A 27285-nucleotide genomic window follows, 5' to 3' on the forward strand; every position below is an offset into this window, starting at 1 on the left:
ACAAACTGCACTTTTGTATATGATTAAGACCTTCAGTCTTTAAAGGGTTAAGTAAACGAAGAATAAGGAAAGCCACCAATTCAGATCGCAACCCTGGTGCGCCACTTTATCAACATGAAAAGAAAAATGTTTCACAGAAACTTCGAGCAAACTTAAATTTTATCTTATTTTTTGCATCAGTTTGCTTTTTGTATTGTCTTAGTTTAGTGTTTGTTTTATCTTCTCTTCCATCTGTCTTACTTTCCTGATCTATTGTTCTGTTCTTTCCGTTCCTCTTTTTCTCCCATTTGTCTACCCCCAGCAGACCTCATTTCTGCAAGCGGTCGATGCTCTCGACAATGGAAAGCAACTTGGTTTCGTCTCCTAACTTTAATATTTATAACATTTGCAAATGAGATGTGTAGCAAGGGAAGAGTGGGTTTGTGAGGCTAGGATTGCCTACGCAAAATTCCGTATGTCTTGAACGAGGGTAATCAATTTAACCTGGTTTGCAAGTTTGGTCTTTGTTATCCCAAGGTAAAAGTGTCCTGCGCTTAATTAATTGAGCACCACACCAGGAGTGACGTGTAGAGGAATCGAAGTATAGCTGCAGTCCTTCTTAACCTTCAGCACTAGACGGAGGTGAGGTAAGCAGGATGCCCCTCGGCGTTCATGGGCCAGGAAGATCGATGGGCTCCAGGGTCAGAATAGGCACAGCATCTCCTGCCTCTACCTGGAACCGAACCTCGATTCTTTTGTCGCCCACCTTTAACCTGGTCACCATAACGACAGAGTTACCTGTTCCACTTTATTTTCCTCATATTATTCTTATTCTATAAGGAAAATGCGTCTATTCATCCCGTTCATGTGGAGTCTGTCCTCCACGAAACAACAAACCAACATCAGTGCACGAGAAACTGCTTGTGGTTTGTAGGATTTGAGGTTCTCACAGCGATGGTTATGAAGAGTAGTCCGTTGAAAGTCTGCTTTCCACCTCCTGTCACGCTGGTATCTTATTCGGATTATTCGACCCTTAAAATAGGGGCGATATGTTCCTTCGAAAGGTCAGTTGACTGAATGGACACACGGCGCTGTATCCCACAAGGTAGTATTCTTACTGCTAATTTATTATTGTCAGTAATATCAACAGCACTCATATTAATTTGTGGTGTGTGAGCAACAGTTACTTTCTACTTTAAAATGTTGTCATATGAAATCGCTGAATAAGTAATGCAGAAACGGAAGGTTCACACTGACTAGCGACACGTCACATGTTGGTGGACTCGTTCTGATGTTACTAGGGAACAAAGGGTCCCGTAGCGCCGTGTGGCGGGCAGATAGTCTCTCGTGATACACGATTGTGTGAAATGGAACTTCAGTCGAATTTAACGAATATTGTTACTTCTGTTTACACTAGTATTTAACAACCACATGAACTCCAACTTTATTATTTTCTCAGCAGGACAATTCGTCACTGCCAGCAACAAGAGTGTTCCACTGAGCGAACAGTTCAGTCTCCAACAGAATTTCTCACGCCATGTTTTCCTAAGGTGTACTCTTGTATATATTTCATAAGATTTCTACGTCCACATTAATTTAAATGTGGAAGTTAAATTTCGGAACCCAAATTTATTCTGACTTCACTTACACTATCACGACAATAATGCACAGAGTGATTTCTAAATATTTTCTGGGTTTCTATGGACTATAATTTTCAAACCAGAAACAACAATATAAAACTGCTTACGGAATATCAAAGGCGTGCATGTTGAAGTTGTTTAGCATTCTGCAGTATTGATTATGTAGATATTGGAACTTTATGAATTACACTTTCGTATTCCGTAAGTAGTTTTGCTTTGTTGCTTCCGGTTGCGAAAATTACAACCCACGGAAACCCCGACAATAATTTAGAATCTCTGTAGTACTCATATCACTCCTCTTGCAGCATTTTGACGTATGCATTGTTTGTCTTCATGGTTGATCTTTGCGGGTTCTTTTTGCTTTTGCACAGTTATGCGTAAAATGAACGAGTAATTCGGATGTTTGCCTGTCGGTCTGCATATTGCATCATCGAAATTCGGATTTCCATTGAATTTCATTTTGGCAGTCGACACTGAAAAATGTTCAATGGAATTTAATTTTGGTTTGTATTGATCAAATATAAAATCATTGCATGAAATTCAAATGGCGTTTTTTTTTCTCTTTTCTTAGTTTCAGCTGAATATGGAAAATATCTCTTAGGAACACGAAATTAAACATTAATAAGACCAACACCGAAGAGAGATGAAGTGACAGGAGGTTGGAGAAAACCGCATAATGAGGAGCTTCATGACTTGTACTCCTCACCAAGTATAATTAGAATGATCAAGTCAAGGAGGATGACATGGGAAAGGAATGCAGCACGCATAGGGGAAGAGGAATGCATGTAGGATATAGGTCGGAAAGCCAGAAGGAAAGAGACCAATAATACTACCTAGACGTAGGTGGGAGGGTAATATTAAAATGGATATTATAAAGGATGGTGTGGTATGGACTAAATTGATCTGGCTGAGGATAGGGACCGCTAGAGGGCTCTTTTGAACACGGTAATAAAGTGTATATGAGACAGATTCCGTCTTAAGTGCAACAATTTAAATGTAGTTCTTTCTTCTTCCCTTCCTCTACACTACATGTTTCGGCCATAAATGGCCATCATCAGGTGTGTATTCTTACGTAGCTGCTACACTGCCCGTAGTTTAAAATTTAAAATCACCAGTCTTTCCAATTGTGTGTATGTATAAAATCTTTGTTAACCTACACGCGTCAATTTGATTTCTAAAATTGGCACTTTTTTAAAACTTCAATTCAAATTAAAATGTCTATAAATGTTCTGTTCTTTTTCTTTTTCCAAATTTTTAAAAATTAAAATTTCCTCGGTGTACACGCACTATGTCTATAGTGCTGCAGCTGCCACTTCTTGTTTTATTTAGAAATCAAATTGACGCGTGTAGGTTAACAAAGATTTTATACATACACACAATTGGAAAGACTGGTGATTTTAAATTTTAAACTACGGGCAGTGTAGCAGCTACGTAAGAATACACACCTGATGATGGCCATTTAGGGCCGAAACATGTAGTGTAGAGGAAGGGAAGAAGAAAGAACTACAATTAAATTGTTGCACTTAAGACGGAATTTGTCTCATATACATTGTGTGAGTGTAACAGGATGCTTAAATACAATACGGTAATGAAACTTCGGGTTCTATAAAATGTTCGTAAGTTTTTTAGTAGCTGCGAAACTGGCAGCTTCTCATGAAGTCGCACAGGAAACGCCGTCTCCAGCAGTTCCTCTATTGTCTGGTATTTATTCGTTGCTTGGCAATGGCTCGATTTTTGAATGACGTGAGAGGATGTTAACTCTGCCGTTGCCTAACAGTGGATGACGTCTCTCTTTAAACTATCCCTCCACGTTACAATATTTCATTCCAATTTGGAATACAATTTTCTGCGGTTAGTCGACGACTGACCGCCTGGGCTATGGGACGGCCTAATGAAATAGCATTATGCCTGAAACAACAATGAACATACCTTAATTGAAAAGACTTTATTGGTAAAAATGCTAACCATCTGAGCTTTGAGCGAGTCATATTCTTTTTGCTGATGGAGGGTCTTGCCTCGATGTTTATAGCTGCTGACTGATGAGGGTGGTGGATGCTGAGGGCTGGGGTGGCTGTGGACCCATCTTAAAACGAGACAACTGTGACATTTGCCGAATCGATTGACTCTTCCTTTCACGAAAGATTTCTCGGTAGCATGCGATGCTGTTTGATAGCATTTTATCCAAGAGAGAACTTTGGAGTCAGTCATCTGAAAACCTTACGCTGCTTTATCAACTGAGTTTACGTTATATTCTAAACCCTTTGTTGTCATTTCAACAATGTTCAGAGCATCTGCACCAGGAGGAGATTCTATCTCAAGAAACCACTCTCTCTGCTCATCCAGAGGAAGCAACTCCTCATCCGTTAGGTTCCAGCAATCTAGTTCTCTTGCTGTGTCCACCACATCTGCTCCTATTTCCTCCACTGAAGTCTTGAGCCCCGCAGCCATCCGTGAGGGTTGGACTCAACTTCTTCCTAACTCCTGTTAATGTTGATATTTTGAACTCTTCCCATAATTCACGAATGTTCTTAAGGACATCTGAAATGGTGAATCCTTTCCAGAAGGTTTTCAATTTACTTTGTCCAGATCCATCGGATGAATCACTGTGTATGGCAGATAATATTTTACTCCCCTTTGGCGCTACAGCCCCAATGTGGGCCTTGGCCTACCTCCTAGATATTAGACATTCGGTAGGACTCCTTGGGCGGGTGATTAACTCGTCACAAGTCCTCTACCTGTACACAAACACAGAAAAAGGCACGCGCGCACACACACAAACACCAAACATCCGTGGACTGAGTGGGATTCGAACCCACGAACCCGGCTTCCGAGCGAGAGAAGACAGTGCATGCCTTAGACCGCTCGGCTACCGTGACCGGCAGTGTATAAGAATAATACATAAGAATTCAGTTCGTACCTCACAGGAAACAGATCCGAACCCACGAACCCGGCTTCCGAGCGAGAGAAGACAGTGCATGCCTTAGACCGCTCGGCTACCGTGCCTGGCTCTATGGCTGCTACAGTGTTACGGAATGTATTTCTTTTACTAAAGATAGACATTCCGACTTGAAATTTGAGATTACTCCTTGACCTTCAATTAGTAAAGCACGCAACATCTGAGAAGCGCAATGAAGCGAGGTCTGCCTCTAATCAATTGGGAATTGTGTGGAAAGAAAAACTATAATGACTCACTTTAAGGCACTAACCTGAATTGGTTTAGAGTGACTGAGGAAAAGCAAGTCCTCACGAAGTTGTCGGTAACTGCCAGGTGCGGTTCGGTGTTCGGGCCCATTCAGAACGTGAAATTCTTCCAGTCTCCGGCAGGATTTCATTGTTCCTCTGGGAATTTTTTCTCCGCGGTAATAAAAACCTCTTTGCCCTTATCCACTTTGAACCCCCATTTATCTGAGAGCGCTCACCCCTGCCCTGAGTCGTGCGATCCCCGCTCCCCTCTGTAGCATCAATCCGTCCATTTGGCCTTGCGGTGTTCGATTTATACAGGTGGGCTTATTAATCGTGGGAGGGGTGTTAGGGAGAAGGTGTCTACGGATGTAGGTTTCATGTAGCTTACTGATTGAATATCTGGAGCAGTACTACGTTTATCTTGTGTTCAGACGACTTTCTTTTCGATTATCGACCTGTGAACCGACTGTGTACACCGAAGTTTCGATGGTTTTTCTGGTTGTACTGGGATTTTTTTTTCTTTGGGTGAGATGAGACTGAGTCACTTGCTATGCGGGCCACTAACTGTCTCATTTTACCAGCCCCGGATGATAGATGATGAGTGTGGAGTAGTCGGTGGAATGAGAATTGGGAAGGCAAACCAAAGTACTCTGAGGAAACCTGCCGCAATGCCACTTTGTCCATCACAAATCCCACGTCACCTGACCTGGGCTTGAACCCAGACCGCCGCAGTGGGATACCCGCGTTCCCTGGCAACGGTTTCTAACGGTGGAGATTTTCCAGCTTTCCGCGCTCAGTTCCCCTTGTCACAGCCTCCCCGTGCAGAACTCTTGTCAGTTTTCTCAACTCAATTGTAGCGCCATCTCAAGAGAATTATCATCCAGCTGGCCTGGGGCCCTCGTTATATATCCTCAGGTTGGACCCAACAGAAAACACCTTCTTCCAACAATTTCTCTGTCGTTTGGATATTCGTTGCTGTGGCAACGTGTTTACCAAACCGTTACCTAGCAATGGACGTCTTTGGCTCCACTATTCCGGTCTTCAGGTATTATATCACAATATACTGTCATGAAATAGCATTCAAGTAAATATTTCTTATACTACTTGAAGAACTTTCAACTTACGATCTATTTAACGATTAATAAAATCACAGGCTCATAAATGTTCAGTGAGGCATGAGCAAAGCATTCAATGTTCATTCCACAATAAGCTGAACCGTCTAACATTGTATACAGCCAAGTGCCAGGTCACAGATTGAGCCCCTCCCTAATTTAAAGGTTGATAATATGGTAATGCCCTCCCCAGCAAAGGCTCACATGTCTTTAGTAGTCAGTAATGGATGAGTATATAGCTGTGGTGAAATGATTATTAGGAAAGGAAACCGAAGAAACTCTGAGAAAAATGTGCTGCAGTGCCATTTCGTCAACCACAAATTTCAAGTGAAATCGCCTGGAATGAACCTGGGTCTGTGCTATAAGAAACCAACTCCTAACCGACTGAGCTATCGCACGGGATTTGTACGTTTATGGATGTAAAGTCCAGTATTGGATTGAGGAAATGGCGTAGAGCCCGAGTCAGAGGAGACGCTCTTGGAATGGTTTCCTTAAATAGTCTGTTATAGAATTAATCTCACCAACAGCTGGTTTTGAAATGAGTTCCTTCAGTTTCCTGCTCTGAAAAGAGTTTCATAAGTAACTGGCTCTGGAACGAGTCCCTGCAATAGCCGACTCTGCAAAGATTTCCTTCAGTAGCCGGCTTTGGGACAAGTTCCTTCAGTAGCCGGCTTTGGGACAAGTTCCTTCCGTAGCCGGCTCTGGGACAAGTTCCTTCAGTAACTGGCTCTGAAACGAGCTCCTTCAGCAGCCGGCTCTGGGAGGAGTTCCTTCAGTAACCGGCTCTGAAACGAGCTCCTTCAGCAGCCGGCTCTGGAAGGAGTTCCTTCAGCAGCAGTCTCTGGAAGGAGTTCCTTCAGCAGCCGGCTCTGGAACAAGTTCCTTCAGTAACTGGCTCTGAAACGAGCTCCTTCAGCAGCCGGCTCTGGAAGGAGTTCCTTCAGCAGCCGTCTCTGGAAGGAGTTCCTTCAGCAGCCGGCTCTGGAACAAGTTCCTTCAGTAACTGGCTCTGAAACGAGCTCCTTCAGCAGCCGGTTCTGGAAGGAGCTCCTTCAGCAGCCGTCTCTGGAAGGAGTTCCTTCAGTAACCGGCTCTGAAACGAGCTCCTTCAGCAGCCGGCTCTGGAACAAGTTCCTTCAGTTTCCGGCTGTGGGACAAGTTCCTTCAGTAACTGGCTCTGAAACGAGCTCCTTCAGCAGCCGGCTCTTGAAGGAGTTCCTTCAGTAGCCGGCTCTGGAAGGAGTTCCTTCAGTAACTTGCTCTGAAACGAGCTCCTTCAGCAGCCGGCTCTGAAACGAGCTCCTTCAGCAGCCGGCTCTGGAACGAGTTCCTTCAGTAGCCGTCTCTGGAATGAGTTCCTTCAGTAGCCGGCTCTGGAACGAGTTCCTTCAGTAACTGGTTCTGAAACGAGCTCCTTCAGCAGCCGGCTCTGGAAAGAATTCCTTCAATATCCCTTTTGGAATTTATACTTTCAATAGCCGGTGAGTTGCTCCCAAATAGAAATGAAATCCGCTGCCGCTGCTCCAACCTTCTCACTGAACGATACGTAATTTAAGGTAGGCGGTTCCTGTTCAGTTTTCTAACCATGGCTTTGCAACTGTAATCAGTCGTTTGTTATGCGTTGCACAAATTTCATATACGTTTTGTTTATACATGTTTATAATTAATTGATTTTGTTCGAAACTCGTTTAATGAATACTAATAGAAAATTTGTGACGGCAATCCATTATTTGTGCAGACACGTTCGGAAAATTGCCAATATATATACGAAGCTCCGACGTCCTTAGCCCAGAATTGCTGCTGTAGTTGGATTCCCCGGAATTATGGAGCTGAAACAGAACGAGGCCTATTTATATCCCACTGGTGTCACGATTTTATATAAATTACTCTGTAAACAAGTGATATCATTATTATTCGAAACGCTGCATGTCGATATGGCCTGCAGTTCATCTTGAATTGTAATAGATAGCGGTAGAAACGAATAGACATACTTCTTGTAAGATTTGAGGCTTTCACGGCGGTGACTATGAAGAAAGTAGTCTTCTGGGATTTGGCACCATGTATATGTGGTGTTAACCGACGTTTCGGAGGAACGTATCGCCTCCATCTTCAGGGTAGAAGGAAAAAATATAAGAAATCCGCAAGCGAAGAGACGGTGAGAACCGGTAAAAGCAGACCAGTCTGCTACGTTCCTCCGAAACGTCGGTTAACACCACATATACACGGTGCTAAATTCCAGAAGACTACTTCCTTCACACATACTTCTTGCCTGGCAATATACAAGTAGGTCTACATTTAATATAGCTTATCGATTGATGTTGTTATCCACTCTTTCATTTCTCTGCTTCATTTCAATGTTTATGATAAGGAGTATCGTACAGTGGGGGTAGGACTTCTTTACGAGATGTGGGCACTATATTCTCTGTTCCGAAACGAATCTCACAGTTGGCTCTTCCATCTTCCCTTTTGTTTTCCGAAGTCACTTTTCCTTGGGGTCTGTATTCCATTGCTACTCTGGGCACGCCTTGCAGATATCCCTTCTTTCAATTTATGGCCATATTTTCGTAATTTCTTGGGTTACACTCTCCTCCCTAAATTGCTGTTGAACATTTTCGTTTCAGACACGGCCTCCATTTATTACTTCATGTAATGGTTTTAGGAATTTGTGCCGACTCTGCCTGACACAAACCCAACATTAACCGCCCCGCAGTAGCGTTGATTCACTAACTATGCTATTAGATCTCAGCGTTATGTCATTTTGAAATTTAAAAATTTCGTAACACCGGTATATTAAAAATACTAACATTGAATTATATGACATCGCCATTCATGTGGCAGTAGCCGTGCGATCTGAAGCATGAACTCTCTTCGCTCGCACGAACGCTGGGCTCGTGGGTTCGAATCCCACTCAAGGCATGAATGTCTGCCTGCAGTTATTCTGTGTGTAGGTAGCGGCCTTGCGATGGGCTGATCACCCGTCCAAGGAGTCCTACTGACTGTGTGTAGGATTAGGAAACTGAAAAATCAGCCAAGGTCCAACAAAGGGCTGTACAACCATAGATAGATAGACGGTACTTATGTAGGTACGTCCCCATTCATATGTATATTCCTTTTATTTTCTGTTAACTCCTGTTTGGTATTTATAAATTTTCCTCCTATTAAGTATTAACCCTCGACGCTTGTTGTCTTATCTGTGACTTTAAAGATCAATAGATTATGTCCTAATGTTGATTTCATAATATTTTTTTAGAGTTTAACTCTTTAATTCTGTCTTCTGTTTTGATCGGATTTCGTCGTTATGAACCCCCGTGAATACCTGAAACCTTATTTATTGATCACTCCTTTACAATCACTCGCAATCACAATAAGTTACAATGACTCACAATTAATCTTCAACCGAACCCTTCTTCCTTGACCGCCGACGACTCGCTCCATTCTGATTCTGTTTTGTACTACTAATAAGTCTCGAGGCGGATCCATAGAAAACACCGCTTTCTCTATTGTTGTATTTACAGCGCCGTGCATAGCAACGGAAGTTATTCGATTGTTGCCTGCGTATTCGTTTCCGCGAGAATATGTTTAGCGAGTCGTTGCCTAGCAATGGGTATATATGTCACAGTAATTCGGAGGAAGTGGTCTAGGTCTATTTCAAGTCATTTTTACGGGATTTTGCGTGAAACAGCTGAAAAAATATCTGAGTCAGTATAGCTGACGGAGCTTGAAACCTGACCCTCCCGTCAGAGGACCCGAGCAAACCTGCTGAATGATTACATTGCAGTCAACGAAATTTCAAGTCCCTCAATTCAGGTTACAGCATATAATTCTCGAAATAAACGCAACAGACCTGTAGAATCAGTTTTCCTGTATCACGTTAATACACCGCCCACATTATTGTAATGCGACAGAACTGTGGGACATTTGTCTTTAGTCTCCTTCTTCTGACTATGCAGACAAGTCCGTATAGATTACACAGATGGACACAGGTGCGTGAATAGAATGGAAGTAAGCCTAGCTTTTTAAACGATGCAACTTTAACCTATTCGCAGAAGTGAAGCATGTCAAACTCGGAATCGTGTTTCTTTCTGGGAGAAAAATTATTTCAATCTATTCGAACGTGTTTTTGCAGTTAGTAATTAATATTCTTTGGGGGCACGCGGTAGCGTAGTTTGTTGAGGCACTATGCTACAAGCCGGAAGGTCGCGGATTCAATTCCCGATGAGATCACTGGATTTTTTAACTGACATAATTCTTCCAGCCGCACTATGACCCTGGGGTCGACTCAGCCTCTAACAGAAATGGCTACCACGAATCTTCCTGGGGGCTAAAGGGCGGCCAGCTCTTAAATCTGACAACCTCACCGCCATCTGTGAGCCGATTGTCTAGAAAATGTGGGAGCCTCAACGTCTCACAGCCCTATGGACCTTCACGGCCTGTTACAGGAATAGCTTTATTTTTTAGGCTTTTATTTAACATTCTTTCATGCCACGTTTAATCTAAATCCTACAGAATGTGTAAACTTTGTTTAAATTACGACGAATTGTTATCCTACCGACAGTATTCTAATCATGTGACGTCGCAGTGCGGTGCGCATGCTGCACAGGTGTCTTCCTGTTGCTCGTTCAGTAGATTTTGGAATTTAAAGCACATTCGTCCTCAGCATTTCTAGTTCCGCAGGAAAGTGAACAATAAATTACGTAATGACTATAAATTGCAGGTGTAAAACTATCCCTGTAACAGGCCGTGGAAGCCCGTATAATTCTGAGACGTTGAGGTTCCCACATTTCCTAGACAGTCAGTTCACAGGTGGCGGTAGGGTTGTCAGCCTTACGCACCGGTTGCCCTTTACCCTTTTTCCTGGTACTCATTTCTGTTAGAGACTGAGTGCGGCTGGAAGGATTAGGTCAACTGAAAAATCCAATAATCTCATCGGGAATCGAACCCGCGACCTTCCTGCCTGTAGCGTAGTGCCTCAACCAATTTATTCTATCACATTGCCACATCAACACTTACTAAATGGCTATGAATTGACTGCACACGCTGAGCATATTTAACAAATTCACAGAACTTGCATGATTAAAATTTGGATCAAACAGGATATCGCAGACTCTGACGGATGTTCTCAAGGTGGTAACAAAGGCAGTGCCTCCGAAGTGTCTCAGTCTCATCACAGGGCCGTTACATATTTCTAATCTAATGTCAGTTCCTATATTACACCGCTGTAACAAAGTTGGACAGAGTGGAGTCAAGGCAACAGACTGATTAACGTTGATCCGACCCCAGCAATATTTTCGTTCGGTCTTTGTCAATGTCGCTCGTGGATTGGACGATTCATGGATGTTATAATAGAGGTTCGGAAATTAATTTCTTTTCCAGTTGTGAGGTCATTTTAGTGATTTATCGTGTGGTTGCATAATGGCGGGCTGATATCTTCCAGTCTTAATACTGCCATTCGTAGCCAACAAGCAGCGCGGTGTACAGCAGACACTGTGAGGGTTCCTTGTGATCCCTCTTCACCTGTGAAGTAGACTGTAACAAGAAAGTAACTGGAAGAAATAGACATCTAAGCGGACCAACAAGGAAACTGAGAAGAGATGGATGGATTTACCAGTAGCTGCAAGAAACCTGGTAATTAGTTGTGTCTTTGTGTTCACTACACTCCTCTGAATAGTGGAAGCAGTAAGCCCGTAATATTGATCGTCGAGTTTCTCATACAGACGACGCGACGCGACGCTGTTACTCAAGGGAAGGAAGGGGACGGGAGGAAGGATCTCATGTAACTCCGCCACATCTCATACTACTGACAGGATATGCGCAACAGATAGCAGATAGCGTGACTCGTGTTAGAAACGCATGCCAGTGACGGGACTTGCGCAACAGATAGCCGATATCCTGACATGGATTACGAGGCACGCCAGCTGTGGTGGATGTGCAACAGATAGCAGATGTTCACGCTTTGGAAGCAACAGATAGTATTAAAGTCAACACAACAAATTCGTAATAAATAGGCAATGTCATTGTTTCTTACGTACATCTGCTGCATGTTTCGATCCAGCTGGATCATCATCAGGAAATTTTTAATGGAATGTGCTATTCGTTATTGAGTTGTATTTCTGTGTATTTATGATGCAGGTCCGTATTAGAAATCATTAATACTAATTTAATTACATTTTGTATATTATTCTTAAAATGTAAAATATTTTAACTCCTTTGAAAGCTAAACGTTAAAATTAAAAGTTAAAAAATTAACATTTTTTTTTTTACATTTAGCTTGGAAATGTGTAGCAACTGTACGTAATAAACAAATTATAATACACTGGCTATTTATTATGAATTTGTTGTGTTGGCGGTTGTATTACAATAATATCACGGTTAGGGGAGGTTTGTTCGTGATTTATAAGACGGGTTCTGGATTGGATGAGTGGCTTTATTTTCACATTATACACAGTACTCGGGACTACAGACAATTACAGAGCTATCGCTGATCGAAACACTTTACAGTTTACACACGCACTAGAGTTCTGGGTCTTCACTAGTCGTATCCTGGCAACGGATTTATAAGTCACTGTAACTTCAAATCACACATGAAGTCGTCTTCGCAGCGCCAAATTTCTTTCTTGCAATTATTCTGCAGCTGCGAGCTCAGTTCACTTCCTCTGCCCCCAGACTCATATCCTGGCAGGCTGGCCACGAAACTCGACTCAATTCTATAATGCAAATGCCAGCTATGGAATTCTTCTTTAGAATCACTTTGTACGGACCACGCAGAAAAACACAGACTTGTTTTTGGGAAGGCGTGTAGACAGCGCCGTTGCATAGCAACGAAGTTACTGAATTATTGCTTGCGTATTCGTTGCCGCGTGAATGTGTTTACTGAGTCGGTGCCTAGCAATGAACGTCTGCTCTGGCCTCACTATTCCGGCTTTCGGGCGTCTTGTCACAATGCTATATACGAGACACAACAATATGCAAAGAATAAAATTAGCTGTAAACTTGCGGTGGAGGTAATGTGCGAATAGCTGATGATACTGTATCTCACTATGTAAGTCGGAGCTTCTAAGGCGGCAGTGAAGACACGGCACGTGAAACAGATGACCGTGTTCATTCCTGGATATTAACACGAACGTCACGTTAAGATGAATGAACACGATATAACGGGGCTCATACCAGTAGCATTAATGCAGCATGGCTAATTCTAGGACTCGATCTGGAACACTTGACAAGGTGGTAGCTTGTCGGAGTACTATTCAAAGGGTGCCTGGTTAGAATCTCAGTCGAGGCATCAGCTGTCCTGAGGTTCTTCATGAGTTTCCTTAGGACCTCCAGGCAAGTGACGAGATAGTGTCTTAAGCTAAACCACGTTACGATTCATTCCACATTTTTCCCGTTTCCTTATTCACTTCCATCTGATTTACTGGGGCGTCTTTCAGCAAATTGCAAAATACACAAGACTAAAGCAGGGATAGCGCAGTAGGTATAGCGACTGGCTAAGGGCTGGACGGCTGAGGGGTCAGAGTCCCGATAGAGTCAAGAATTTTCTTTACTCTACGTCGTCCAGATCGGCTATGGGGCCCACGCAGCCTCCTATCCAAAGCGTACTAGGCCGGGGCTTGAAGCTCACCACTGACCTCCAACTACTGCCGAAGTCAAGAAAACGTGGATCTATACATCCACTCCCCCATACGTCTTCATGGCATTGTGCGTAATTAGGTAAGCACAGGGACAATTTTACCTCTTGTCTGGGTGCTATGTACTCACTACCTGCCATTGCTCATGCTTTAAGGTTGTGAGTCTGTTGGTTTGTTTGTTCTATATACATTTCCATACGACTACACCTCTCTGCGACGGTTAGACATTTCCAACCTAACCACCACCCCACCAAATCAGAGTGCGTTGCCTGTTTCTCTAGAATCATTCGCCATAGCATAACAAAGTTTCTTGCTTTCCATAGAGTTTAGAAAAACAAAAACAAAAAAGGTTAGCATTCTCTGCTTGCCTGTCACAGTTTCTCATATATTTATTTTCCAAAAATAAACTCCATGAATATGCGGAATTATATTGTAATTTGTTATTTAATTTCCTTCCCGTTTTATTAGTTTATATTAATATCAGTTTTCCACTGCATTACACATTTCAATTATACGTGTACATTACGGTGCCTGGCAACGGCTGGTAGATCAGCTAGTATTTCATAAAGAACAAAGTCAGCTCCTACTGGGGTACAGGCATTCATACCAGGCCAGTTGTGCGCATGTGCGCATGTGCGCATGCAGATATCTCCGTACTACGCTCTTATCTGGATACAAGAGATAGTGACACGGTGTGTTTATCACATGGTAGGGTTCTCATAATTCTGTTGTCACGAATAATACGATGCGAAGATAAGATAGTACTTTCAATTAATACGGTTTGCAGATCAAGATAATACGTTTCCATAGTTATCCTGACACCAGTAATGCGGTGTACATACCTAATAGTACCTGAAGATAGTGTTTTCATCTTGAGACTCAATCGCGAGACAGGAAATAGACGTACCTGAGTGGATTATTCCTTTTAAAAGGAAAACATTATCACGTGATTGTGACCACAGACGCGGTTTGGATTGGTAACTGGATTTATTGAAGACTTAGAGAACGAAACTACACGTAACTATATCGCTATCGCTAATTGACACGCTCTGCAGTTCACTGAACTCTGCTGTGTCTCCACCAGCAGACGTGCCCCTGCTCCCGCGCTCACGTCTGGAGTCTGAAGACTTTCTCATTATGTATCCTCGACACTGACGGCATTGAAAACTCCCCTCCCAACAGATATTCTATTGTTGCATCACGTATGTATCGCACGGACCGGGAAGAAAACACCGCTTTCCAGTTACTACATTTTTGCGTGTTATGGATCTGTTGCCTAGCAACTGGCGTGTTTGCAGAGCCGTTCTCTAGTAATGGCTGTGTCTGCTGGCTTCACAGTTCTTATCTTTAGCAAATATGTCACAATATTTATTAGAAACATTGAGAGCAGTCGACCAAATCATCAAAACTTATTAAGGTTAACGGCTTCCAGTATTTAGAATTGAACAATTCTGGGTCCCTCGCATTGAACTTCTAAATACGAATTGAAGAGCATGGTGCAAAAAAAAAAAAAAAAAAAAAAGCAGGTATGGAAATGAGAACGACAGTTGCGTCTTGTTACTGATTTGTTTAAAATACCACACCCGTTTATTTTGGTATAAAATGCACATAAACTCGTTTGAAGCTCCTCTTAGGTTTCTCTTAACATACATCTGCTGGCTTTTTAACTCTATGCTAAGTAACTATGCACGGATCTTGATTCTCATTTGTGTTTCACACGTGTGAGCAGCTCCTCCTCCCCTTATCTCGTGAGTGTTTGTCTGCTGAGGAAAGTCGAGTTTGTACGAACCGTGATTAACCCTAATGACTGTATTGTTTGTGTACTTTTGATGCATTCAAGCTCAGATATACTTACCTGGTGCAATGAAGATGAGCCTGGTTATAATTATAATACTAAACAGAACATAAAACAAATCCGTTTATTTGGCTCACTTTTATCAGTACTTTATATTGTAGTTGAATTTGCAGCGTGATACTGGATCGTTAATTAATATTTGAAGACACGTCCACACCCCAAAAATTAAAGCCTTTGGAGACCCATTTATATACAGAGTGGCCCAAAAGTCTGTTAACCTAAAACATTATCTCGTATTAAATGGAATGTTCAAGTCAGTTTGCAGAATGGTGTCAACAGTTTTGCGAGTTGTCCATTGAGCATGAATGATCTATCTCATTTCGGATAATTTTTGTAAATTCGGTAATAAAGAAGCGTTAAGAGTTCATTTTGGCAATCAGTTAACTAACTTCTGAGCCATCCTATATTTCTGATTCACAAAAAGATCCTATTATAGTTGACTCCGGAGTAGTAAAGTTTTTAACGAAAGGAGTCGACTTATCGCTGACTCTGAAGCAGCAAAGAGTTTAGTTAAGGAAGACATCATCGCATCTTAGACTGTGGAACAGCACTGAAACAGCGGGAAGCAACCGAGTCCGGCGAGAAGTTGTCAGCCTCCTTACTCTGTGGTGAGACACGAAATAGACCGTCCGTAGTATTACAGTACAAACTGCAATGTACCCCCTTGTATGGATAAAGTAGGACGTAGCCATGTACGTTAACTAGACATAGTATGCATTTATGTTAGAACCGGCTATGCTGTTATAATTAGATTGCTTTATGTCTTGTGCTTGTGTAGTTGTGTGGCGTTGCTAATCTGTGCTTTTCTCTCTCTGTTTCCTGCTTTCCGTGCTGTGCCACGCTGTTGCCGCTGCCGCTGCCTCCGTACAGAGCTCAGCTAGAGTAAGTATATGTCTGCTTCCTTCTGCCGAGCCGTCTGGCTCGACTAGTTGCAAGTAAATGACGTTACAATTAGCTCAGTCAACCAGATGTAACGTGTAATCTGTTACCGTTTAGCGCTGACCAGTCACTGCACAAATCAGTAAATTACCCTTTAATGATATCCCTTATTATTTTACGAGTAATGATCAAATAATACTTGATAGATCCTTGGATAGAGCAAGTTGCATAAAACGGTAGAGCTTATGAATTGTGTTCTGGTGGTACCATGTTTGAACCTCGGCTGTGACAACGATTATTCAATTACGGTAGAGTAGTACTTTAAATTGCACCACAGCCGTTTCCTTTCACATCCACCCCCGTTCATCATTCACTATCATCCAGCCATTCCACACTGTATCGTCTGCGTAAGTGAAAGCATCGTCAGACTGCAAGTAAATATAAAGTGGTCCTTGGGAAGGTGTTGCGTTCAGTTGAAGAAGCCCTCCGACAGGATTTCTTGAGGTGGCAGAAGTCGGGAGATTTCAGATAGGCAAGAATTTAAATTTCACACATGTACACCATGGCCACAGTGGACATTTTATTACATTTTAAGATTAATTTAAAAACTTCGTAAACTGAATGAATCAGTTTGTTGGAAAATAGAACATATCCATAATCCATCCATTGTACATATTCACTTTTTTAACGACGCGATTGAATTGCATATTCTTCTTAACCCATTAATCGACTAAACAAAATAATAGGCAAATACTGCATTCACTGGGGACACGCGGTAGCATAGATGGTTGAGACACTATGTGACAGTAGACGGGTTTTGGATTAATAATTGGATTTATTGAAATCTTACAGATCCTAAATACCAGTAACTATAGCGTTGTCGCTAATTCACACACTCTGCAGTTCACTACAGCACGTCCTGTGTCTTCTCTGTTTGATTTCTCTTCACTGATCGTTACCTGATGACAGATACCAACAATGTCCTCTACTTTCGTGCTCACTTTCTTACCGGCTACAAAGTATCCCACAACTGACTCATTGCTCCAATTGTCGACTCTCAAATCAATCCGGAAGGTCACGGGCTTGATTCCTGATAAGGTCATTGGATTTCTCAAAATACCTTATCCTGGGGTCGACTCAACCTCTAACAGAAATGAGTAACCAGGAATCTCCCTGGGCTGTAAAGGGCTACCGGCGCTTAACGCTGACAACTTCACCGCCATCTATGAGCCGATTGTCTAGACAGTGTGGGGGCCTCGACGTCTCACAACCCCATGGGCCTCCATGGCCTGTTAACACGGATAAATTTAACTTTTACTGTGTTGAGCTATTAGTCGTAATGGTCCACTTGTACTCATCCTGCAAAATCTGTTTCAGAAGCACGCTATACACAGTTCTCTGTGGGGGCATGCAGTCAATCGCTTTAGGTTATAAGCGGCGCATTGGCATCTGTTCGTGCAGCTGTGCTTCCAAAATAACCTCCACACCCCTGAGCTGCTTTATGGATACAGTGTCATTCAGTACGAAGATCGCATAATATATTTTGTGAAAATCCGACACATTCAAACAGCACGGCTGTTCCACAAACTCTGATCATATTCATCTGAATTATAGCTTTGATGAGGACGCAGATGGGTATTGACAGAATACGGTCACAAAACTAAAAGCATTTGAAACGAAATAGCCAACATTCAGAAAATTCAAATAACATAATTTAAATATGAAGATTGCATTTCTAAGAATGAGCATGCTGAAAATGGTTACTAGATGTATAGGTACCTGCAAGGCAATAAAAAATAGTTTTTGAGCCTATAAATACCTACGCGGAATAGTGTTTTTGATACTGTGACTTGTAGACCCGTTGCTAGGCAACGACCGCGAAATAAACAACTAAGCAACGGCACGAAAACAGCAACAGAGGAGCGGTGTTTCTGTGCGGTCCGTGCCGCGAAGTTATAAGCAGAACATTTAGTGAGAGCCAGTTGAATTGATTCGGTGAGTTACAGAACTGCTCAAGTTCAGTCCATCTGAGCTCTTGTTATGAGAAACTAGTAGCTGAGGCCGGGGATACTTCGCGAACCCAGGGGAAGGGGAACGTCCACCGTTGGGAGCCACTACCGAGCAACGGCTAGTGAAGACGAGTCTGAGGACACTTTTATGTGTGTGTGCGTTGTTTGTGCGTGTAATGCTGAATTCTAAAGTGTAGCCACGCGCTGTATCATCAAAGATTCCAATAGATTCGATCATTACGTCGAACCCCGTTTATATTCACTCCATCACGTGACAATACGTTTGATCCCATAAATATGTTCCTTAAAAGTCCATAGCTCATGAAATTTCCATGTGAATTTGAAACGTATAACTTTGGAAGATAAGAACACGTTAACAGTTATTAAAATACAAATTAACGAGCCTCTGAAACAGTGTATTTTAATATTAACTATTTTCATTATTGTCGTGTTTTTGTGACCGTTTAAAATGCACTCATATCCGGGAACTGTCGGTTGTTTTAGCACCTGAAGTTCATACGAGAGTGTCTTTGCTTCTACAGTCCTGTCTCCTAAACGAGTACAGTGAACGAGCTGTGTACAGTACGTATGAAACAAAGTGCATTGTATTAGCAGATTATATTTTTTTATTTCATGACGGTACCTCTCTTCTCGGCCGCGTGTAACTGTGACAACATTGTGAAGTAAACTGACGGATTTAACAATGGCGAGCGGAAGCCGGAAAATGCTATATGGTCCCCCCCCCCAAAAAAAAAATGGGACGAATCTAGACGTCGATCCACAATATTCTGTATCTCAACACGACCTTCACCGGTTCACGGCTAGTTCGAGCAGGCACATTCCTTGTCCCCTTCGGTCACCTGACTTGACAGCAGCAGAATGTTCACATGAGGCTGGAGGGAGAATCCAATTCATCGGCACCCTGCCACCACTAACCTTGATGAACTGGGAGCGATGATTCTTGCAGCTGTGCCACAATTCCCGCTGGCGTGTTAACTCCTGTGTGTAAGTGGGACTGTTACATATCGCCACGTACAACATCTGTGAACTGCAAAATTGCCCGGGGTATGACTGCGAGTCTTCAAAAGTGCCAACCTAACTTAGAAAAACAAAACTCAATTTTATGCTCTTTTTCTAACATTCACATCTTAATGAAAATACTGTCACATGTTTCAGTGGTGTCATAGGTGGGATATGGATTGATAAATGGATTATTTGACCACTCGAAACTACAGGTATTGACAGCGCTATCTCTAATCTCCACACTTTACAAATCACTAAACGCTAAGTCTTTCCCAGCCTGTTGTGTCTCCAACAGCCGTTCCCTAGCAACGGCTTCTAACAATGGAGATCCTTCGGCTTCCCGCACTCAAATTGTTACTGTTCGGCGAATATCACGCAACAGAATTCTTGTCAACTGTGGACTTAACTATATCGATGTCTCTACTCAGCCTCCATTGCAGAGCTCAACTCAACTGCCAATCCTCACTGTACACTGTACAGCGTACTGCCACTGCCACTGTACACTGTACAGACGAGCAACACGCCATGTCCTCACGAGTTGCACCGAGATAGAGCTATTTCACTGCCACTGCCACTGTACACTGTACAGACGAGCAACATTCCATGTCCTCACACGAGTTGCACCGAGATAGAGCTGTTTCACTGCACAGTAAACTGTACACTGTACAGACGAGCAACACGCCATGTCCTCACACGAGTTGCACCGAGACAGAGCTATTTCACTGTACAGTACACTGTACACTGTACAGACGAGCAACACGCCATGTCCTCACACGAGCTGCACAGTGCATTGATGCTGACGGCGGAATTTTCGAAAAATTTTATACTAGATAAATTGCACGAACTTTGTCACTTGAATGTATTAGAAACAAAACGTAATATCCCTTTCCTATCAACAATTCTGGAACCTTGACATGTACAGTGAAATAGCTCTATTTGGAAACAGTTCGAATATGATACATGCATATATACGCGTTTTCTTTTNGTTCTGGAACCTTGACATGTACAGGAAACAGTTCGAATATGATACATGCATATATACGCGTTTTCTTTTTTGCTTAGAATATCTGTTTCTGTGGCATCCCTGAATATTGACATTTCCTCTTGCCGATATAACTGTGACATTCGGCCTGGGAGAAGTCTGATAGAATGTTGTGAAATTCATGAAACTGTAATTGTTGTATGTATCGTAATCAGTTATACCCAGAGATTGAAATATTTCTAAGCCCCAAATGCGTGTGTCTAAGCTAGATCGTTCAGAAGTTCCATCTGCCATTTATTAGCGCCTGAAACGCATATAAAAATATGTAAAGCATAATGTCACAGATGCTGTAGCGTCTTGGTACGTGCCAGTGGTGTGAAGGTACCAGTCTGTGTGACTGTCAGGTGCTGAAGAGTACGCATGTTCCCCCTTCCCCCTCAACCCCCCCACCTTACACTGTTGCACGACTTCATGTTTGTATACAGATCATGTCTCGTCGATTTTTCAAATCACACTCAGAAGCGCGCTCACGGTTGAAATACAACGTCGGACTGAAAAACGACAGTGCTACATAACGGATGGGACATTGTCACGCCACGCACTCAGTAGAGAAACAGATGCTTTGTTTGGACGTTCTTTTTGGTAATATTAATCGGTTCGTAGTTTGGTCCATTAACCTGTCCCATCTTCGTGGGTGTCGTGGTGCTCCATAGGGATACTGTACTTGGTGAGGGTATGAAATACGTAGATCGTCTGCCTTTCGTTTTAACTCGTTGTAGCAGACGTCTGTAAACCGTTGGCGTTAATTTACATAAGTATCTTTAATGGAAACACAGAAGCTCTACAAGTATTATGATTTTGGACATATCGTCCTCTCTTCATCTAAAAACAGCGTCCTGTTTATTCTGTAAGACACAGCGTTTCGGAGACCGGATTCTGTCTCCGTCTTGAGACGGAATCCAGTTTCCGAAACGTTTTAATTTGAAAAATAAAGAGGACGGCGTTTTTAGATGCAGACAGGACGATGGATGATATCCAGAAACACAATATCCGTACTGATGTACCGTCGTCACAAAGTTGTAGGTCTTATTTTCAGAAGCTCTTATTGAGGATGTCGGTGTAGAAGTAAACACGGATAATACTGTATGTATACTGTATAAGTATATAGCCAGTACGTCCCACCGAAACGTCGGTAAACTTATACCAAACTAAATGGCATCATATGAACGGAGCTCGACGCAGTGAGAGCCGGGCATCGAACTGTAGAACCGAGTTCCCTAAATAAGCAGGGCCATCTGAAAGAGAACGATTTTTATTGTTAAAATGAGCTGCGTGCCTGTTCAGAATTTCCTCATATGGAATACTCTGATTTCTCATTTGTGTCGAAAGTCCGTCACAATATACGAGTATTATGATTGCAATAGGTGACGTTGTTTTGTTTTTGTGTGGCTTCGGAAAAGTGTAGAAGCTTCAGCCCTCTTATTCCACATTAGTCTCTAATAAGTGCAGTATATATACAAATGCATTCCATTGTGTGATACTCCCTTGAATATAGATTACGTGCATTACCGAACGCTATGTAATACTGTCACGGTATAGGGGTGTGTGACTATAGGTTGGATATTGGGGTAACACATCTCGGAATTACAGCGCTATAGCTGATCTACGCACTTCATAAATCACTAGGACACGCGAAGTCGTATCCTTCTTTACCAGTCGTATCCTGGCAACGGATTTTAACACAGTAATTATAAGAATCTCACTTCAACTACGGCACACACAAAGTTTTCTCTTCACAGCCGCACTGTTGCAACTGACTCTTTTCTTCACAAGTGAACTGCGGACCTTCAACAGAACTCTCTCTCTCAATTCCCTACTGCAACTGCCAACTACCAACTATCTGGATCGCCACAATTGTCTTCTCCATAACCACTTTGCACTGACCTAGCAGAAAACACCGTTTCCAATAATTTCTCTGTTGTTGCTATGGGTGGTTTCCTAAAGATAGCCCGGGTGTTGTTGATGTGTTTGCCGACCGTTACCAAGCAACAGCCGTTTTCCCACTATTCGCTTCGAGGTCGTGGATCAGCAGTGAATCTGTACGCCACAATACGTTGTAACTTACATAGATTTTGGAATTGAAAAGTAGACCACTTAGAACTTTGGTATTATGTTTGGAAATATTGTTATATTGCCTTACAGCCTAGTATATTAATGCATATTAAGAGCCCAAGAAAAGTATATTTTTTGTGTGTTATCACTAGATTGGTATAGTATATTTGAAGCTATTATATAATATATTTTTGTTACATGACTAGTAGTTTCGTGTGGTATTTTTGGAGCCTGTGTATGATTTATTTTTAAGTGACTTGTAGATTCATGTAGTATTTTGGAGCTCTGATATAATAGACTGCTGTGAAATGGCTACTAGATTCATGCAGTATTTTCGGTGCGCTTGCATACTATATTTGATTAAGTGGCTAGTAGGCTCTGTAGTATTTTTACAGCTCTCATATATTCTTGTAACTGGTAGTTCCATGTACTTTCAGAACCCTACTCTAACATGCGTTCTTAATAACTGTTAAATTCGTATATTATTGTTTAAGCCTTGGTATAGGGTATTTTTGTTTTGTGACTTGTAGGTTATATAGTATTTGTAGATCCCTGACACAATATAATTGATCCTTAACTTTCCTGAATTTTGTGTTGCCGAGCATCACCAAAGACTTTTCATATCAGTTTATATAAATTAATTGCTTTAACTCGCAAGTTCGGTCTGAACCTCTGACAAAGATAACCTGTTAGTATCGTATCTCCAAGACATCTGAAATTCGTTATTAATCTGTTCTCCTTAATTTGTTTAATGGTCGGCTTATATGTTACAATGTCTTATGTCCGTTCCTCTTAATCACACTATCGTGCGAACATCTGAAGTGCGAAGGACGCTGTCACTACTGCATATAAGAGGCCCCTGAACTTTTGTAAGACAATAGACCTTCGGGGATTGGCTAGTCTTGAATTCCGCAGAATGTGAAACAACATAGCGACGCGAGAAATTTCTGTATATGTTTCAGTCTGACGGCAATAATTAGAACTAACGAAACTTTGGTATATGAGATGTTATACGGAGATATGTTATAAACATAGTCTATATGAAATAGTTGTAGTTTACGTGTTGGTTATTACAGATATGATAACATGGAGGAAGTTTGATGATGAATCTTACAAATTCACGCTGTCGTGATGTTTGGTGTGGAAATTATTCGTAGAACTATGTCACAAATTGTTATAATTATCGGTTTATGTTTCTTGCTTGTTCAAATAGATATAAACGTTTGAAGGGAAGTGGCAGATATGTGGTGCATACTGAATATGTCTCACACATTGTGAAAAGTTGGAACATTGTTTTCGTATAAAATCTTGACAGGTATTCCGTACGTTCCAGAACACGAAGATTTGTAACATTGTGTATATCTGCTTAGGTATATGATGAATTAGAATTAATTTGTCTCTTTGAAATCCTCTTTACAAATGTGTGGCTTGGTTGGTTATTATGTCGGAAAGAAGGAACGCTTATTAGAATTTAAGAGGGAAGAACCATGGACGTTTGTATGGACGTGCCCCCTCCGAGCATAGCCCAAACAAGAATCTGGCCGTTACTGCTTATCGCTTCCATTTGAAGTGACGCTCTTGTCAGCGCAGCCTGGCGCATCCTCAAGTTGCGGATGGAGGAAACGGCCTCCAGAATAATCAGTCGCAGACAACCGACAAGGGGTGGTTTTCCAGCTTCGGAGTTGGGTGTTCGCCAAACAAGTCCTCGCCGTAAAAAGAATCGCTTTGTTATAAAATGTTACAAAGGACCCCGGACTTGGACGGATTCTTTACATAAGCCTCCCAAGCTAAGAAACCTCGACAAGTGTTTGGCACCTTCAACGGAAGAAATCGTAGGTGGGGCAGGTTCGCTCGTAACGCTTGGAATGTAATTTACATTTAGTGGGCTTACAGGAAGTCAGATGGGACGGAGGTGGCACCGAACCAGCAAGCGAATTACATTTTTATGCTGAAAGGGGAACGAAAATGATATGAACTCGTTGTTGTGATAATTATTATGAATGTTCTTGCCCCAACAGAGGATAAAACTAATGATATGAAGGACAGCTTCTATGACAAACTGGAACATATGTTCGATAAATTCCCTAAATACCATATGAAAATTTTATTAGGAGATATTACTGTTGCCAAAGTGGGTGGAAGAGGTATTTTAAAACCCACAATGGAGGACGAGATTTACTAAATTAATATTGATAACAGACTTACAGTAGAAACCTTAGCCACGTCTAAACATCTTATTATCAAACGTCGTAACACACATTAATTTACCTAGACGGCTCCTGGCGGAATGACACGTGCTCAGATGCACTGCTCTTGATGGACTCGAGTGTACATGCCGTCCAGTTTCTCAGGGTGCGGTCTGTGATTCTCATTGAAATCTCATACAGGTCGCAGGTTTGCAAAACTTCGGTTATGATGTGCATATTAATAGCGCTTGGCACACTATCGAAGAGTGTACAGAATTTTCAGCCAAAGTAAGTCTAGGCTCTTACGAATTGAAGCAGCATAAGCCATTGTTGGAGGAGGATTGTCGAGAACTATTAGTTGAAAAGAAATTGCATTGGGCGCAGGATCCAAGCGAAATAAATGTGGATAATCTTGGCAATGCAAGACATGAAGCCAGCGGGAATTTTAGGGATTAAAAGATTAAATATTTTAAAAACGAATTTAATGAGCTTGCTTCTTCTAAGTAGTTACTATAGGATTCTGACGATGGTGTATAACACACAGAGATATTGGGTTTTCGGACTTTATACATCGTCCCGGTTTTTAAGATAACTAAGAAAAAACACCACGTTTCGGAAACTGGATCTGTTTCCGTCCTCAGGTGAGGGAAAACACCTATTCTGTTGGGTCCCTTAGAAAGAACTAGCCTCAATCACTGGACAAACCGATGTCGCAAAACATGAAGATTATAAACACCTGAGACCAAGCTAAGTCCATGAGAGCTAATAAGAACACCAAACACAAAACACAAAACCACCAACGACTTACACAGACGAACGAATGAATTCAATAAGGGTTACCAACCTAAACCTGGCTTAGTATTGGTTAGGAATGTGACCTGGTGGAGACTAGGTGGAGGAATTACTTCTTCCAGCTATTGGTTGTACTGTACATAGGATCAGTGTTATATTTGACGTAAGGACGAATTGCCTGATCAGTGGAATAAGTCTATTACTGTACCAGTTCACAAGAAGAGCGACAAAACTGACTAGTAATTATCGGGGGATATCACTGCTATCAGCTTCATACCCTTCACTTAGTGTTAAGTCCATTAGTAGAGAGTTTTGTGTGGAGTCTGCATTGCGCGTTTCGATGTAACACATATTGACCAGACATAAGTATTATTCAGATGCTGGAGGGAAAATGGGAGTACAATGAGACAGTACATCAGCTGTTCATAGACTTCAAGAAAATATTTGGCCCGCTTATAAAGGAAGTTTTTTACAACATTCTGATAGATTAAACTGGTCAGGCTGATTAAAATGTGTTTAAGTGAAACCTATAGTAAAATCCGTATAGATAATTATTTGTCACCTATTCGAAATTGTCTAAAACAAGGAAATGCTTTGTCGCCGCTGCTCTTCAACGTTGCTTTAGAATATGCTGTTAGGAAGGTCCAGGAAAACGTGGGACTGAAATTAATTTGAACACATCAACTGTTGGCCTATGCTGAATCTGTAGGGAGGTAACGTAGGTGCCATAAAGAAAAGCACGGAAACTCTTGGTGGCGTTATTAACGAGTTTGATCTAGAAGTAAACGCAGAGAAAACTTAAGTATATGTTGCTGTCTTCTCACAAGAAATGAAGGTAAAATCACGATATAAAGATAGGAAACAGATGTTTTCAAAATGTGGCACAGTTCATAAATTTGGGAACAACGATAACAGATCGAAACCTGATTCAGGAGGAAATTCAGAGGATACTGAACTCGGATAATGCTTCCTACCAACCAGTCCAGAACGTTTTGTCTTCTCGTCTCTTGGCTAAAAACGTAAAAATTTTAATGAATATACAGAACTATAATTTTGCTTCTAGTTCTGTATGGGTGTAAAACTTGGTCTCTGACATTAAGGGAGGAACATAGACTGAGGGCATTTGAGAAGAGGGTGTTGAGGAGAATATTTGAACCGAAGAGAGATGAAGTGACAGGAGGTTGGAGACAAGTACATAATGATGAGCTTCATAAAGTATCTTCTTCCAATATAAGAATCAAGTGAAAGAGAGAATGACGGACTAAGCATGTTTCATGAGGAAGAGAAAGGAATGCATATATTTGTAGGATTTTTGTGAGAAATACAGACAGAAAGAACCCACTAGGAATACCTAGACATAGATGGGAGAATAATATTGAAATGGATCTTAGAGGAATTGGATGTAGTGGTGTAGACTTAATTGATCTGGCTCATGATGGAGGGCGGTGAGGGGTTTTGTTAATACGGTACTGATCTTCGGTTTCCATAAAACTTTGGGAAATTCTTGAACAGCTGAGTGACTGGCGCTTCTCAAGAGGGACTCAAGTCCGTTGAGTTAGTTAATTAGTTATTTGTCGCATAAATGTTTTTATGGTTAAGGGTCATTCAGATGCGAGTAGTAATAATGTCATTCCATCTGAATTTTTGTTTCGTTTAAAATGATTTGTATATTTAACCCGAGAAAAAAAATCTTAAAAATGCGTGTTTCCTCTAAATCTTGAAAAACTCGAAGTTTCTTTTGCAATTTTGTTCCTTTTTTTCTGTTCAGTGCTTCCAAGAATCTTACGCTCCATCACGCTTGAATAAAACTCATCTCGATTCAGATGACAATGTTCAAATGCATTTACCCGTTTTGGGGCTGTTCCAGTGAAATATTTTGTTTATTGTTTTCACAATATGTATAATTCA

The 27285-nt window shown here is 41.7% G+C and overlaps 1 protein-coding gene across 7 annotated transcripts in view; it reads left to right on the forward strand.

The window, feature by feature from the left end:
• The window catches only part of LOC111867947 (synaptotagmin-7), a 980264-nt gene that overhangs the window by 867014 nt on the left and 85965 nt on the right, over positions 1–27285 (forward strand). For all 7 annotated transcript variants that reach the window (XR_002843428.2, XM_023858204.2, XM_023858215.2 and 4 more), the window contains one exon: positions 16265–16276. Coding sequence is in view for 6 of the 7 variants with exons in the window: in XM_023858204.2 (XP_023713972.1) it covers positions 16265–16276 (12 nt within the window). In the remaining variant the exon portion in view is untranslated. The remainder of the gene's footprint in view (positions 1–16264; positions 16277–27285) is intronic.

The sequence above is a fragment of the Cryptotermes secundus genome, unplaced genomic scaffold, assembly GCF_002891405.2.
Source record: "Cryptotermes secundus unplaced genomic scaffold, Csec_1.0 scaffold67, whole genome shotgun sequence".
Classification (NCBI taxonomy): domain Eukaryota; kingdom Metazoa; phylum Arthropoda; class Insecta; order Blattodea; family Kalotermitidae; genus Cryptotermes; species Cryptotermes secundus.